The following is a 16,637-nucleotide window of genomic DNA, read 5'->3' as shown; positions in this document are numbered from 1 at the left end:
CACCAAGCATGACTGGGGGGCAAAAGGAGTTTCATGTGTGTTCAGCTGCAGGCAGAACCCAGCTCTTTCTGCCCACCAAAGAACAACAAAGAACTTCATTGCTGCAGCTCTATGAAGCAGGGAGGCCAATGCTTGGTGCTCTGCCGATCTGCCCAGGGAGGAGCACAGCACAGCACAGCACAGCACAGCACAGCACAGCACAGCAGGACTGCCTGCACTGGGTGCACGACTGAGTCCAGCCTCAAGGACTCCTTCCTCCTGTGTGCTCCATGTCTATTGGGCAGACAGACAGTTCTATTTACATTCTTTATCATTAAAGCCACCCAAGCAGCTGCCACCCAGTGCATTTGCTTCTTCAAGCCACAATACGTTGGACTAAAAGAAAAATTACTTTAAAAAGTCTCTTTAGACGCAAAATAAAATATGCATGTTTTTAATTTACACTTGCTGTTGGCCATGCTCTGCTGCTGGTGCCTTTCCTGCACAGTTCCTATGGGACTAGGAGGGATAATGGGATAAATCATCAAGGTAGGACAGGGGGAAAGGCAGCTGCCAGGGGCTGCAATGTACTCCTATGTATCGTGCTAAGGATCAACCAAGTAACACTCACACATTTGCACAGATCCCATATTTGCACATGCAGTCACAGCTCCTCAAACCAGGCCATAAGGAAGAGGAATCTCCAGCCTCGGATCTCAGAGCTCACATCTGCCCATGCAGCACAGGGAGCCCGAGCTCCCAGCAAACAAACACCACCCCTGGAGCCGGAGGGCAAAGTTCTGCTTCAGCAAAGCAGGTTTCCTGAGGTTACGGAGGAAGGAGAAGAGGTCGGAGAGGAAGTGAAGCGGCCGATGCGCCCTGCCTTAAGTACTATTAATCCCCCAGCCTTAAATTTAGGAGAGTGGTAAGTTCAGAAACCTGAGAGGATCCACCGCCATGCACAGTTCTCCTCTTTTATTTGCTGCGGCGTTCCTCGGGACGTGGTAGGAATAACTCACACCAGCCAGCAATAGCACAAAGCACACACCTGCCTCCCAGCCCAAAAGTGAGGAAAGAGGAGCGCTGCCTTCTCAGCAGGGAGGTGTTTGATGCGAGGAACTCTCTTCTCCCATTTTGCTGCTGGAATTTGCTTTACAGAGAGAAAAAATAGCCAGACAGGCTCTTTTCTTTCGATTTTGGGCACTGCTAACCCTGAGCAGCTTTGTGACGTGTGCACAAAGCGCTGCTGGCACACTAAGAGAAGCTAAGAGCAAGGTTAACCACAGCAGTTTTGTCCCTTTACATTTTTAATTCTACTTGACCTTCTCGTCCTCTACCTGTGAGAGATACAGCACAACCTTCGAGGAGATATTAAGGGTGGGAATGCACAGGGCTATCCCTCCCTCTACCCAGAGACCCCAACCCGGCTGATCCCCAGCCATTGCAGTGCCTTCCTTGGCAGCAGATTAGACCCAATCCCTTCTGGCACAGCCCTCACCTATTCCAGCCTTAGCACACTTTGGTGCAAACTGCACCCAGAGCCCAGGATCAGCCACGAGCTGCTCAGTGCTGGCTGATGGAGCCCAAAGCCCAGCGGTGGGCAGGCTGCCCTCCCCGCTCACACATCCCTTCTGCCCTGGCACAGGATCAGCACTGAGCAGTTTTTCCATAGGGAGGAAGTGCTCAGCTTCTAAAATCTGCTGATCTGACACTGCCTTCCCCCTCCTGTAACAGCTGAAGCCCTTCACGGACAGCAGCACCCACCGATGGCTTTTTGCCACCACCGACACATTCTTCTTTAAAGCATGAAGTTTACATCACAGTAATGAAAAGGGCCACCAGGAAACGTCACAGAACAGCTCTGCAAAGCTCCGCCTGCCTGGCAAGGCTCATCCAACAGCCAGACACAATCTGATCGTTATCTTGAATGAAACCTCATTATTATAACATTGTTAGCTTTTGCTCCTTCCTCGGAGCATGCAGAGCACACAAGCCTCGTCTGACTTGTGATTGCTATCAGCAATGCAGCAGCTGCCAAGGCTGGGCCTGCCTATCTCCTGGGCATGCCTGCAGGGGAGATGGAACGCCAGGAGCAAAGGGAGCTGGGTGGGCTGAGACCCAGGTGGTCACAGCAGGAGCAGCCCAGCTCACACGTGTCACTGCCTGGAAACAGCACAGCCCTGCTCACTTTCTGGGCATACACCAAATTGAGCACAGCCTGCCCTGCTCCACGCTGGGGAAGCCTCAGCTCCAGCCCTGTGTGCTGGTTTGGGTGCCATGCTGTAAGGAGGACAGAAAGAGAGCATCCAAAGGAGGGCTGCCAAGGTGGGCAGGGGTCTGGGGGGCACGAGGGACAGCTGAGGGCATCGCATTTGGCCCATGCTGGTACATTAACACAACCCAGTGCCGTGGTTTTCAAGCAGAACAGCTCTCATCAGTGCTCAGTTTGAGCACCTCAGCAGCTGTTACCTGCATGGGCTGGCAGCACTGTGTCCACCAGCACATTTAACAAGCACAGAACTGGCTGAGAGCACGCTGCATTTCTAAATGCAGCCCCACTGAGTAAATATTTAGCTTACAAACAGTCCATCACCCACTGTCATAAAATCATGTAATAGAATAGCAGCAGTAATCAAGAGCTCGGAATCAAAGTCAGCCAGGAAACCTGTAATAATTCCTGTGATTTTAATTTGGGCTCTATTTAATTCTCTGGTGCTCCGTCCTCTGTTGTTCAGGATTTAAGTGAGAACTTCTGCATTTCCTTGAGGCGGAGGTATGATGGAGAAAGGGAAAAGAAGGAACTCAGCTTCTGTGCCGCGTGCCTCTGCTATGAAGACATCAGTCCTGTGACACAGCGCTATCCTGGTAACTCTTACTGCATGGAAGAGTGAAAATCTAATAATCCCACAGTGTCACCTTCTCAGGTAACACTCCTCATGGTTCCTGCATAGAAGTCATGCTTGGTAATGCCACTTGTCACAGCAAATGCAGTGTGCAAGCTGCCTGGTCAGACACGCTGCCATCACACCGAGCATTCAGGCTGTCAGACCAGCACAGGCAAATGTGCACATATTCACACTGTGTCTGCAGCCATTCCCCTCCAGCACTGACATTTTGGAGGTTTAGATGCTCACTTTGCTTGCCCACACCTCTAGCCTTCTTCTGAATTATGTTTCTATGCTGGAAACTCAACCTGGGCTCATTTGGATGGCAGAGGCCGCACCACCACCGAGCTGTAAAAGATTCTGCATTAGATACGGGACAACAAAAGTGGGCTTTGTTCAGACTTCTTCCTAACATTACCAGCAGGATTATCTGTGACAATATCAGACAGAGCCACATCACATCAAAGCCCATCTAAAGGTTTTCTGCCAGCTAAACGAAGAGCTCGAGCGCTCCTGCAGCAAACACAGGCAATGAGAAGCACAAAACTCAAGGCCAAATGTCCTCCCAACTCCATCTGAGCCCACTCCACAGCAGCTTAAGGAGGTTTAAATGCAGACTGCCGGCCCCACCTGCCCCAGCCATATGTTCCCACATCTCCCCATGCACAGGATTTACTTCACCCATATTTCAAACTGTAAATCAGCCTTCAGTAAGCAGATAGAGGCAGAGGACAGCCCACATCCCAGCACTGCTGCCACTGAGCAGCTTTGAAAATGGTCAGAACCACTGCAAACCAGAGGAACGCACCGATGGCAGCAGCCATTGCCTGCAAACACACCAGACTAGGAGGAACAGCAGGCTGCTGTGTCCTGCTGTCACGACACACAGGTCACAATCAAAGAGATTAAATGACAGGACTTGTGTTATATTCTCCTGGTATAAGTCTAAAATACGTGGGACAAGGCCAGCCCGGAGCTGGAGGGAGTCGAACTTCCCCTGAACGCAAAGGAAGAGTAAATATACGATATCAACATATATCACAAACAGGCAGCAGCCCCTGAAGGAAGGCGAGCTCGATGACAGCTGAGCAGCGTCAGGGTTAAATCTGGGAACACGGAGAGAGCTGCTCACAGAAAACAAAGAGAAAAGCACTCCTGAAATAGCCTCACAACTGTCACCACCAGCAACTGCCAGCACCCAGGGACGACCTTGCATCCGTGCCTCACCATCCCAGCTCTGCACTACAGGGGACTTTCGTCACAACTACCAAAAATTCCCCATCCTGCAGCAGCGCGGCCCGCATGGGCTGTGAGCCTGAGGAGCACCAAAGCAGCTCCTGCTGAGCAGCTCTGTGCCTCCCACCCCTCCTCTGCACCACCTGCTGCCATGTCCCACACTGGCATTGCTGGGCCAGGAACTCAGCTTGCAAGTCTCTGTTCCAAACCCTCATGCAGGGCTCACTCTGAACCAACAGGATTGGAACTGGCAGAAGGAGGTGGCTTTGGCACTGAAATAGTAAGGAAAAGGGAGAGAAACAAAATGAAAGGGTATCATTCATTTTCTCTTCTGATCAATTAGCTGCATTGCTTTTTGTTTTTAAGCAGCAGCTGAGTCATACCTTTCATGCAGGCAGGAAAAGAGATATGGATTGTGTCAGATTTTTCCATTAGAAAGAAAACAAAACCCAACACGAAGCAGCACTGGGCACAATCCATGCCAGTCATCAAAAGGAGCTAACAACAAATCCCTTCAACGATTAGCACAACAAAAACCCAGAAGAGCACAAGGGAGAAGAGGGATGCTGCAAAGGCATAATTACTTCTCCAGCGCAGCATTTTCAAGATGAAACAGCAGCACAAAACATCGGGTGGAGAAAACTGCTGGGAGCAGAGGCCACGTTTTGAAACTCTCCCCACCTTTATACGCAGTCTGGGTTACAACAGTTATTGGAGAGGAGGTAAAGATCCACCTCACCAGACCACCAATGGCTCAGCTGAACTCCTGTAAAATTCTTGGCAATTAGCAGGATTTGTTGTGGCTGTGCAGCGGCACTGCTGGGAGCACAGCAGCTCATTGCTGCTGCGTGGTGCATTACCTGCTCCCTGCAGGGCAGCCCTCGTGTGCTGCAGCTTCCAGCACTGCCTTCTTTAGGCAACAGGAACTGATGCTTTAAAGAAAGAGAAGGTCAGAGGGCCACACACACACACACACACTGCCCAGCCCACCCCAGCACAGCTGGGCAGAGCTGAATGGCTCCAGTCCATCTGCTGCCTGGGAGGGCACACAGCACTGCCAGCCTTCCTGCCCAGCTTCCTGCATCGCCATCAGACAGCACTCAGGTGAAACCAGCCAGGTCAGCAACAGCCATGTGAGTGATCTGCTGTGCACAGAGCTGCTGGGATCAGCCCTGCTGCCTCCCACCTGCGCTCCCTCTGCTGCCCCTCCTGCAGCACCACGATGCTCACAGCGCTCCTTCAAATCCAACCTGGATCATCACCTCACTCTCTTTTCACCATCTCCGTCTCCCTACTTCCAGCATTATTTAATACCCATTATTTCCACAGCAGTTGGAGGCTTCATACCATCTGAGAAGAGCTTGAAGCGAGTCCAGTGCCTGATGAAGTGCCAGCACTAAAAATAAAGTCTTTCTGTCACTGAAAAGCAGGGGCTGCCAGTTTCCTACTGGTGCAGAACAGCATTAGCATTTCAAGTCACACCAGTTCAGCCGTTCTGACCACTCAGTGTGTCACTGCTCCACTCAGCCCGCACTCGCTGACACCCGATCAAGGCATGAAATACAAAATCCTGCCCTTAAATTAAGGAAATTTTAATCCCTGACTGAAACAACTACATGTCGTAATTAAAAAGCTCACAAGTTTCACTCCTGAAGACGGATGTTCGTTTGCCATAGGTTTACTTAGCAAGAGAATGCTCTGCTGAGCTGCTCTTCAGCTCTGGAGGTGCTCCATCAGCAGCAGTGCTGCACCCATCCAACCCCATTCCTACAGCGCTCCTACAGAGCCAGGCAGGAGCTGTAGAGGTTGGGCACAGCCAAGGCGTCAGCTTCCCCAGTGACATTAATGATGCTCAGAGACCCATCGAGAACTGTGGTCTCTGTGATCAAAGAATCTGACCTGATCCAATCTCCTGTAAGTGAAATGTACACCCACTCCAGTGCCATGCAGATGCCCTGCGTGGTTCAGATAGCAGCAGCCCAGAACAACTCCTGAGTGCTCCGCCAGGACTTCCAAGTGTCACACAGCCTCAGAGTGCCTGCTGCCAAAAAAGGACACAGACAGAAAAGGGTAAAGCAAGAAAGCAAAGGGAGAACTGCAGGGCAAGCAAGCTCTCCACCTCCAGAGCTATCTGCAGAAGCAGCAGCCAAGCAGTAGCTAGGCCAACAGGTGAACCTCAGCCTTCAAGTAAAACAAACCCAGGTGGAAGTCCAGCTAGAGGATGGCCATTTCCACCTTCATTGCACTGTGTCACCTGTGCAACAAGCTGCACCACAGGAGGGTGGCAGCAGGCAAACCTCACACTGAGTGCCACAATACAGGTGGTAAACATTTAGGAGAGGGCAAGGTCTGTGTCAGAGCCATGAAACAACCTCACCTCTGGGCAGCTGAACCCATTTCTGCTGAGGAGGGGAAGCAGTGAGCACCAACAGGACTTGGGGTGTCACAGAGCAGCCCCAGCTCAGTGCCAGCTGCGAAAGAAGAGCAGCAGCTCACTGGGGAGGAGCTGAGGTTGCAGGAAGAATCAGCAACATCTGAGCTTGGCTAGGTTGGATGAGCAGGATGCGCCTCACTGCACGGCTGGGGAATGGACAGGAGGGCTCATAAGGAAGTGAGGAAACTCCTGGGATAGAGAGAGATCTGATCAAAAGCCCAAGGAACCAAGCTGCTGGCACTGCCATTAGCAGATGGCATAACACAGGATAACAAACACACGGGTGGTCGTGCTATTTTGGAAGAGAGCAGCAAGGCTTTTACAGAGGGGAGTTGTAAGATACACAAATCCACTGGAGCTGCTTGGAGGGAAATGAGCACGAAGGGCAACACGAACCAACCAGCTCCTCACCAGACCCTCAGCACAGCTCCTGGAGACACAGCTGGCACGGGGAGGATGGAAGGTCCCTGCATGGCTACAAATATCTGCTCAGCAGGGTCAGCCCTGAAGGATACACAGCAGATTTTGTGCCCTGAGCTCTGTGCTGCCCAATGTGATGAACAAAGGATCCGGAAGATGAGGTGAATAGTGATAAAGCTGGCTGCTGAAACTGTTCGGGAGAGGGGAGAAAAGGATGAATCTCACAATGCTGGGTGACTGCTGAGAAAGTGACAGATGAAATTCAATGTGGGTAACTGTGAAGTGAGTCACAGGCAAGAAAATACACCTAATGAAATGAAGCCGTGCACCAAAATGAAAGGCTTTGAGCTTATTACTGCCATCCAGGAATAAGCTCTTATGATTATAACAAATAACTGTAGGAAAACATCAGCTCCAGGCTCAGAAAGCAAAGGAAACGTTAGAAATTGTCTGGAAAGGAACAAAAGCAGAAAATATCACTGGGCCTCTATATAAACAGATGGCACACTGTGCTTCCAGCATCCGGAATAATTCCAGCGTGCTCCAATTGAAAGAGATACAACAGATACCAAGTTGGTTGGGAAGGTTGATTAGAACTAGCCTTAGTGTAGCAGCTGAGGATAAGCAAGTATTCCAGCATTGGGAGGACTGTCCTGGAAGGCAAAGCAACGGGAGGCACCCAGGGGAGACGCACGTGGCAGCCCAAGGCTTCAGAACTGCGATGCTCCCACCACTGCCATGGGAAACATAACCCTGGAGTCTCGTCTTGTCAGAGCACCTCGTTCTCCCCAGCGCAGCTCTTGGTGTGGATGAGGCCTCGGCTGCTCAGGCAGCAGCACAGTGTGCAGGAAGCTGGCTGGAATGCCAGCACGTGGAACTGCTGCCAATGGCCACAATCGATTCTTTGTTCCTCGGTCGCTTTCTGCAACACTGAAAAATGTTCTTAAAGATTAAGAGCACCTAAACTAAATGGAAACGAATGGAATTTCTCTATCGATGGAGTCGGAGATGGAAGAGAAGCCAAAACCTGAAATAGCCATAAGACAATATTTGGCCATAAGCACTGGGCTCTTTCTATAGTCGCTATTAACGGGGATCAAAAATAACTCGTGCAATATGCTCTGAAGTTTAAACCTTGGCTCTGCTGGCACACAGGCTGGCGCGGCCCTGAAGTCTCCCAACAAGAGGCAGACAAATGTTCCACTTATCTTTTTCGGCGTGAGGGAATGCTTGTTCAGAATAACTCAAGTGATATCAATTTAGAAGACAAACCATTCAGAGCCACGAAGGTCACACTCTGTTTGTCAGCCAGCCAAGGCAGACAAGAAAAGCCACTGCAAACTGCAAAGCTGAAATGCATCCTTTACAAGAATACTTCCATCCTGTGCTCAGCTGGGCGCATTCGTTCAGGATACAGTAAGTTAGGAACAGAAAAAGGGTCCAAAAATCAAGCATTACCAAGGTAACATCCCATACACATTCATCTTCACAGCTTAGAGGACACTAAGAAACACGATCTTGGTGCTGCTGCAGCAAACCACCCACAAATTCAATAGCATCCCCACTAAATACAGAGCGTTATTGCTCATGACTTGCACAACACAATAATATTTGGCCGTTTAAAAATCACCCAGTTTTAATTTTAAAGCTTTAATATTTGAGAAGACACTTGGCCTTTTAAGATTCCGATGTCCTTCAGTTTTTCTTAGCAGAAGGTTCATTTTCCAGTTCCTGCTTGGCCCAGCTCCCCAGCACACAGAGCTGCTCCCCTCATGTACAACGGGACAGTGGGCACAGTGCAGCTTTGCTATGGTTTCTGGAGGTGTCTGTTACAGGCAAACTGGCGAGATCTGGCTGACAGAACAGTCCAAACATTGGGCTTGGAAGGCGAGCAGCCACATGAAGTGCAGCCGGTTGGTGAGCAGCAGCATCCCTGTGCTGGCTGCAGAAAGAGACCTGCCCAGCTCCCAGGGATGCAGAGCAGCAGGGTGAGCAGCAGGCACAGCAACTGCTCGGGTAAGCTATCAGAAGAGGCTCTGAACCACAGCATGGACTTTCTGCTTCTCCAGCATCAGTGAAACAATGATTATAAGCACAAACTTTTACCTTTTGAGGCTTGTGCATGGAGAGCGGGTGCCCCACAAGCTAAGGCAGCTGAGGAGGGCATCAGCAGGCAGCAGAGCTGCCCCAGAGCAGCACGGAGCTCAACTGCTTCCAAAGAACAACAAAGAAGCCCAAAGCAAGACAAGAACCGAAAGCACACATCAAGTGATAAAACCGGCTTTAAAGGCTTAAGCCACGTACCAGTTCCACTGGAAGAAGGCCAGCAGCACTTGCTAACCCTCTCTAGACAGAGCTATTTAAGTTCAGTATCCATAAGCCTGCTTGAGATGATTGCTGCAGGCTGCTTAAAACCCAGCTCTTCTATCAGAAAATGCAGACGTGCTGATATGTGTAACATAGCACTGGGCATGTGCTGCCCAGCTGTGCTGAAAGCACCTTTGCCAGAGTAATCATTTTTGGTATCAGAAATCGTTGCATGAATGCAACACGTGGATAACACCCACAGTGTGAGCACCATTTGGAAAGCTCACCTAAAGACCCCAGCACAGGATTGGAGCTCGCAGGGACTTCTGCTGGTGTGGTCACATCACTTTACAACACAAATCAAAGAAATCCAGCTCCCCACAAGGCTGTGATGTTGGCAGTGAGCTGTGGGGCTCAGAGTGCAGCCCTGCCTGGGCAGCTGGGGCTGTGCTGTGCAGCCAACTTGCTCAAAGCAGGCTGCTATCCACACAGGGCGCTGCCTACACTGGAGCATCGCCCTGCTTACAAACACCAGAGAACAAACAGGACAGCAAAAGGGTCTTTTAGACACAAACAGTTGAACGTTCAGCCCTCCAGAACCCCAGGATTTCTGTTGGCAGTGGCAGGACCTGGAGCACTGCCCCATCTGTACCCAAGCAATTAAAAGCAGCCTCATCACACGCAACCTGCCGGGTCAGAGTTCAGCTTCCCCAGCAACTTCCCAGGGAAGAAATCCCTATTAACACACCTTGTGCCAAGTATCAATCTGCCACTCAAAACCCATCACTGATAACAGTACTGGATAAAGCTGATGCTCATACAAACTCAGATCCTGGAAGAAGATCCACCTGCGTCACAATTTGACCTCAGAACAGCTGCAGCAGTACTGCAGAATGCATCCAGCCAGCCAACAAAGCAGTCGGGCCCCACCAGCTCCAACTGCCTGGCATCCCTTGGTCGTGGCGTTGCATTTACCAGCCCCAGCTAAGCAGACACAACCCAGGTTAGATGGGCAGAGGCCACACAGCAGATGTGCTGCACAGTCCTGCCTCACTGCACCAGCACTGCGCTCACACAGCATGGCAGCCCCTCGTCTGTGGTTTGCTGCCATCACACACTTTCAGATGCAGAAAGCAGGAAGCTTTGTAACAAAATACCGTTAACTGTCTGAGACAGCAAGGAATGACACATTATAAATAGGAGGTGGCTTCAGATGGATTCCAGAAATGGATGGTGAGCAACCACTGTGGCAAATCAATGCTCCAGCACCGAGAGGCAGAGAGGGGCCAGCTTGAGCTCTATCCTGAAAAGGCAGTGACACATAAAAGGCCACTGGCAGGTGCTCACCCGCATTCTGTACATCTCACAAGGATTTATGAGCAAGGCTGAATGCTGGAAAAGCAATGCTGAAATTGTTGGTGTCCCTCTGCAAGGTCAGCTTGTCGTAGCATGGAAACATTCCTAGGGAGACCGACAAGCAAAGGCTGCCCTGGTTTGCTCAGTTACAGGAGAGCAGCTTCCAAGAAAAAACAGAGTGCCAAAAAATAAAAGCCAACAGAAAACTACCAAGAAAGAAACCACAGCATTTATCCTTCAGGAAGGATTGTTCTTCAGATGAAAAAGGATCGTATTTGATCTGCAAGGAGACGGGTCTTCCAAAAAAAATTTAACAAGAGTGCAGTTAGGTGTATTTTCCCAAACACTGCTCGCTTTTAACTACTGTACATGATAATTAATGCTGTCACGAGGAGCTGCGTGGGTGTCTGAATCCAGGATTCTGACGTCCCCGTTTCCAGCAGCTTGAGAAGGCAGCAGAAGCAGCACGGGGATCAGATGTGCTCACCTGGCACCCAGCAAGGCGACAGAAAACAAGATGGGGCCCCGCGAGCTGCAAAGCTCTTCTGCATCATTTGTGCTGAGGGGAGCCCACGTCAAAGCCCACCGAACCACCCCCACTCAGCACACAGCTCCCATCTCCGAGCACCACAGATCAGTTTGCTGCAGCCCAAAAAGGAGACGGCAGGGACAGCTGTTGCACCTCCCCTCGGGACAGCTGAAAATAAACTGCAGACTCAGACCCTGGGATTTTTCCGGGCACCTTCACCTCGCTCAGGCCGTGCAGCCAGCAGGGGGGTCAGCCAGATCGCTCACGGAGCAGAGCCTGCAGTGTGTGCGTGGGGCTGCAGCTCCCCAGCACAGCAGGGGTTTCTCCATCCCAGCCTTGTGCAGAAACACCACTTGTTAACAAGCACAGCAGATACCTCCAAGCATTTAAAGCCCCCTGCCCTGTATTTATATGGCCACTCAACGCAGCATTCCCCTCTCCCAGCCAGCTTAAAAATACTGCTCTAATACACACAGCCTGGCACGTCTTTCTGACTTACGGTAATAATCATCCTCGTTTGACAGGCAGCACACCAGCCCCACAGCCTGATATTTTAATATTAGCCAGCTATTATCCCAATATATTACAACACGTTGCAGTTAAGATGCCTCACGAGTCCCATAGCACCTCATCTCAATTCAAAGTCTCCGTACCTGTTGGCAGCAGAAGCAGCTCCCAGCCCCTAACGCTCACCGTTCAAATATGCAAGAGGTGATAGAAATCACAATGCTAATACCAGGATGCTGCCCAGCTACAGCGCAGTGCTGCGCATAAACACCATCCTTAGCATTTCAGTGGGATTCAGCCACGTTAACATCAGCTGCAAGACACGAGCCCGGGGCAGCAGCCCTTTCCAGGCCCTGCATTCATGGCCCATTCCCGTGTTTTTGCTGAGGCAGCTCTCAACCTTGTCAAACAGTGTTGATTCAGACAAGCATGCAGCATTAACGACGTGTCTCCATCTCTAATGCAGGCTCGAGAATCGCATTTGTCAAAGTCAGAAAGCTTCTGGCACCTCCTGCATACAACCAGCTTCCCCCCAGGTCCCTTTGCCTCTCACAGGAGCGGAGCTCTGCACGGCCCAGCAGTGCTGTGGACACGAGGAGCTGCCCCTGCACAGCTCCAAAGGACCAGGCACATCCCTTCTGCCTGCTGCCACATAGGAAACTGCAGCTGAACCCTCTGCCAGCTCACTTGTTCACTGCTTGTGGAAGGATCAGAGCTCGACAACCTGATCTCTAGATGGGCAAATAGAGGCTGAGGAAGGAAATGATGAAGATGCACATTTCCCACCAGAAATACCCACCTACTTACTAAAGCACTGCTTCCTCCCAGCACCCAGTAGCTGAATCCTGCTGCTGATGGCTTCGGTTTGCAGAAGCCTTACAGAGGAACGGCCCCGAAACAAAATAAAGGCTTTCCCTGAGCGCTGCAGAGAGCAGCAGCTCCGACTCATTTCGCTTCAAGGTTAGTTTGTTTAGTCTGGAGTTAATTGTGCCCACTGAGGAGACTGTTTTGAAACAGAGACACAAAGGACAGACAGCTGAATGAACCCATGGGGACAAAGCATGAAGCCAGAAGTGGGACTGAGTAAAGCAGGAGAGTAAATGCATTAGGTTGGTGAAGCTGCACTTCGGATGGGAACCAGGTTTGCCTGCCACGTTTGTGCTGTATGTCAGCACCTGAGCTTCCTCACGTCAGGCAGAGGACACTGTTGTACCCCATTTATGAGGGAAGGCTGAAGTAAAGCACTGCAGTTACCCTATTGATAAACCCAACTCCTGACAGCATCAGATTTCAGATTGATGAGCAATATTAAGTACAGCACAGGCTGCAACTTCTACTTTCATTAACAGAAGCACGTATTTGGAAAGAAACTCTGCAGAGCACAGTGGAAAAGGTCTGGCTGTCCCCAGATAACCTTCTCTTCTAAGGATTAATGTATTTATAGACAATGCAGCCACCCAGTTCTAAAAAACACAGCCTGATGTATGGCATCGCTGCCCTCCGTTAAGAGACCTGAAGCTGAATTACCTGAAAGAACAGCTGTGGTGGTGCCCCAAACACAGCTCTGTAACACCAGGAAGGTCTTTGCCAGCCTCGCTCGTTCTGTGGTGGAGAGTTCTCACTCAATGCACAGTGCTACAACTGCTCTCTCCAAGGCACGAGCTGGCTTTTGCCTTTTGGTGACCAACTCCTCCCAGGACCTGCTGTGCAGGATCTGCGTGAGCAGCCACTGCCCTTCTGGCAGCAATGCTGGCTCCATCCTTGTTATCCTGCAAAGAAACCCACTCTGCTTCAGCCTCCCTGCAGCTCCTACAGAGCAACGAGCAAACCTCTGCTCCACGGACCGTCCCAGCTGGACAGCCAGCAGCCCACAGCCCACCTCTGGACTTTTTGGTCAGCAACCGCGTTACCTTTTGCTTCCCCAGGCCTACACACCCTGTGTCTGAAAGCAAATAAAAGGCCAAATTTGCTTAACAGCAATCAACAACTGGCCGCCTTCCGCTGACGTGGGCACTGCTTTGGTGAGCTCTGCAAAGCAACCAGACGCACTCACAGTTTTACAGCCCTGACTCAGGAACAGGACTCGGTTAATTTGGGACTGCCAGCGAGGCTCCAGAATCACTTGGCTGAGGCAGAATCGCTGTGCAAAGTACCCAGCTTCTAACAGAGCAGCTTCTGAACGGCTGTGCGTTGTCCTGCAAAGCCATCAGAAGAGCCAGACTGCTTCAATGGGACTGCAAATGACAGCCCTGGGAGCAGATTCATCAGCAGTTCAGTTCTCCTTGGAAAACACAAGAGGAAAACAACCGGTACATCATCAAAGGGCAGACGAAGGATAAACAATCTTTTATGTTGTCATCCTCTCTGAAAGAGCCCTTAAAGACAGAACAGCACTGCCTACAAGGTTGGGAGATGACTTCCCATCTGTAAGATCGGCCTCCTGTTTAACAGAAGCAGATGCTGAGTCTGACAAATTAAGACAATTGACTTCATTAAGCCTTCCATTACCTACACAGACATGCACTGGTACAGAGCAAGCCTCACTAAGTTCTTTAAACAAAGGAAAAAAAAAAAAAGATTACCCACCCTTTTTGCAAAGCAAACTCTTTCTGGTAGCTGCACCTCTCTGCTCCCTGCGTGGCTGCTTGGTTTTACCAATATTAAACCAAAGTCAATGCTCACCATCATCTGCTCCACTCTGCATAATGCTCAGAGGAGATATTAAGAGAATCCTCCCATGCAGTCCGCTAGTCAAATCACCTCAGCTAACGCTTTCCCATAATAGCAGAATTCCCCATAACATGGGACCAAAGGTATTTCAGACCTGATCGGAGATAACAAAGTGACAGCAAACATTTTCATCCAACACAGGCTTACAGCATGAAGATACATGCAGAACCTGTCACCAAACACATCCCGTCCCTTTTGGGTGCACAAAACCTCTCTTCAGCCACACATTGCTTCAGTACTGCTACAACACACACATGAGAAAACTTCAGTGAGACAAGGGAACAAAGTTGACATGAGATAGAGAAAACCAACTTCCTTCCTGAGAGGTTTCAGAGGTAAGAGCCCATCTCTGGGAGTGAGCATCTGCTCAACATCTCATTCACCTGAAGGCTCTGCAGAGCACCAGGGCCCAGGTGCTGCCATCATCTGATGGCTGCTAAGACACAAATTCTTCCCATGTACAGAGCTGTATTTGTGGTCTGCCTGGTGATTACTGCTTGCCACACACTCAAGAAACGTGACCTTGCAGCAATAATTGCCCATTGATCAATGTCTGACGGATCCAACGCACCCCATGATGCGCTCCTGGCCGGGCGTCCCGTGCTGCACAGCAGGGATGTGCTGACATTTCTGGGCAGAATCCACCACAGCTCCCGCAGCAAAACCCCCCCAGGGGCTCCCAGCTCCCACCTTAGCTTCAGTCTTCTCCCTGTTCCAATCACCTCCCATTACTGACTCTGACATCTGTAGTTTGCTTAATTACATGACAACAAACTACTGAAGAGCAGACTGTGAGCTCCGTGCCATTTGCCTATTTTTGGAGCTCAAGAAGAATATGAAGACCTCTGCCCAGCAGTGACAGCCACAAGCAGGTGAGCTTGTGAATGGAGCTTTTCGACGTCCCAGTGCTTCAGTTTGATGCCAAACAAGCAAAAAAGAGAGCAGTAACCGGGTTGGGTGGTTGTTTGTGCTATTAAAGCACCGGTGCCTACAACGATGTTATTACAGGTGTTATTCCCAGGCTGTGCTCTCCCCATCCCATGGCTACACTCAGCCCACGACACCCCCAGCTCACCAAGCCCTCCTTCTGCCCGGCGTGCCGGCAGGTCGATCTCGCTGTCAGACGCAGTGCTGTGGGATGGGATTCCAACGGGCTGCCCCCATTTGTGGAGGCGTTCGAGGCCGGGTGGGCGCAGCGCAGCCACAGCAGGGTTGGAAACGAACAGCAAAGCCGTTCTACAGCCGCAATTTCACCAACCCTGCTATTGGTTCCGAACCGGCCGCGATTTCCCGGCACCGAGGGGCAGCCCTCAGTACCGCGCAGCGCCGTGCGAGCAAAACCCAGCGCAGGTTTCCCTGCAGGCTTCGCCGTTCTGCAGCCGCGGGGTCCCGAGCAAAATCCGCGCGTCCCAACGGGAGCCGGGCGGCTCGGTGCGGCACCGCCCGCCCTCAGCACAGCCCTGCACGGGGCCGTTCGCGGCTCGCAGGGCAGCGCTGTGACACCGCCGCGGCTCCCGCACATCCCGGCTCCGCTCTCATCACGGCGCTCCGTCCCGCCCCGCACCGCCGCTCCGCGCGGTCCCGACACCGCTCTGTTTACAAACAGCCCGCGGGGCGCCGCGCGTCCCGTCCGACCCGACCCGATCCCACCGACCCGTCCGGTCCCGCCCGCACCTGGTGCAGCGCCGTCAGCCCATCCACGTTGGTGGTGTCGACGCGGGCGCCGCGGCCCAGCAGCCGCTTCACCTCCTCGGTGTCCCCGCTGGAGCAGGCGGCCAGGAACACGGCGCCCTCCTCGAACCGGACGCGGGATCCCCCGGCCCCTCGGTGCCGCCCTCGGCCGCCCCCCGCCGCCACCGGCTCCTGCTCGGTCAGGGAGCCCTTCCAGCGCCGCAGCTGCTCGGCCCGCCGCAGCCGCGCCGACTCGGCCCGCTTCCCGCCCAGGTGCTCCGGCTCCGACATCGCCGCCGCCGCACTGAGGCGCAGGGAGCGGCGCGGAGCCTCAGCCCGGAGCGGGGCGCGGCGCCCCCGCCGCCATCTTCGCCGCTACGCCGCCGCCGCCGCCGCGCCCCGAGCGCCCGCGCCCCGCGGCATCCCGGGACTTGTAGTTCCCGCGGGGGGCGCCGCACCTGCCCCGCGCCACCGCGCGGCTCCCGGCAGCCCCCGCGCGCGGCCGCACCTGGGCGCGCGCCGGACTACGACTCCCGGCATCCCCCGCGCGCCGCGCCCGTCCCCGCCCCCCGCCCGCCTTCCC

General features: G+C 52.3%; 1 protein-coding gene across 9 annotated transcripts in view; it reads right to left on the bottom strand.

Moving 5' to 3' along the window:
* PPP1R12B (protein phosphatase 1 regulatory subunit 12B) overlaps positions 1-16,345 on the bottom strand; it is an 84,472-nt gene extending 68,127 nt beyond the window's left edge. For 8 of the 9 annotated variants that reach the window (XM_042887106.1, XM_042887115.1, XM_042887107.1 and 5 more), the window contains exon 1: positions 16,058-16,345. In XM_042887106.1, coding sequence (XP_042743040.1) covers positions 16,058-16,345 — 288 coding nt within the window. Of the gene's footprint in view, positions 1-10,608; positions 10,630-16,057 lie in introns of those variants that run through there. The other variant, XM_042887111.1, reaches the window with a different exon arrangement.
* Between the last annotated feature and the right edge of the window lie 292 nt (positions 16,346-16,637).

This window comes from Lagopus leucura, unplaced genomic scaffold, assembly GCF_019238085.1.
Source record: "Lagopus leucura isolate 7727_CA_CO unplaced genomic scaffold, USGS_WTPT01 Super-Scaffold_100073, whole genome shotgun sequence".
Lineage (NCBI taxonomy): Eukaryota > Metazoa > Chordata > Aves > Galliformes > Phasianidae > Lagopus > Lagopus leucura.
The sequence above is the reverse complement of the archived record's forward strand: the minus strand, read 5'-3'. Positions and strand labels throughout refer to the sequence as shown.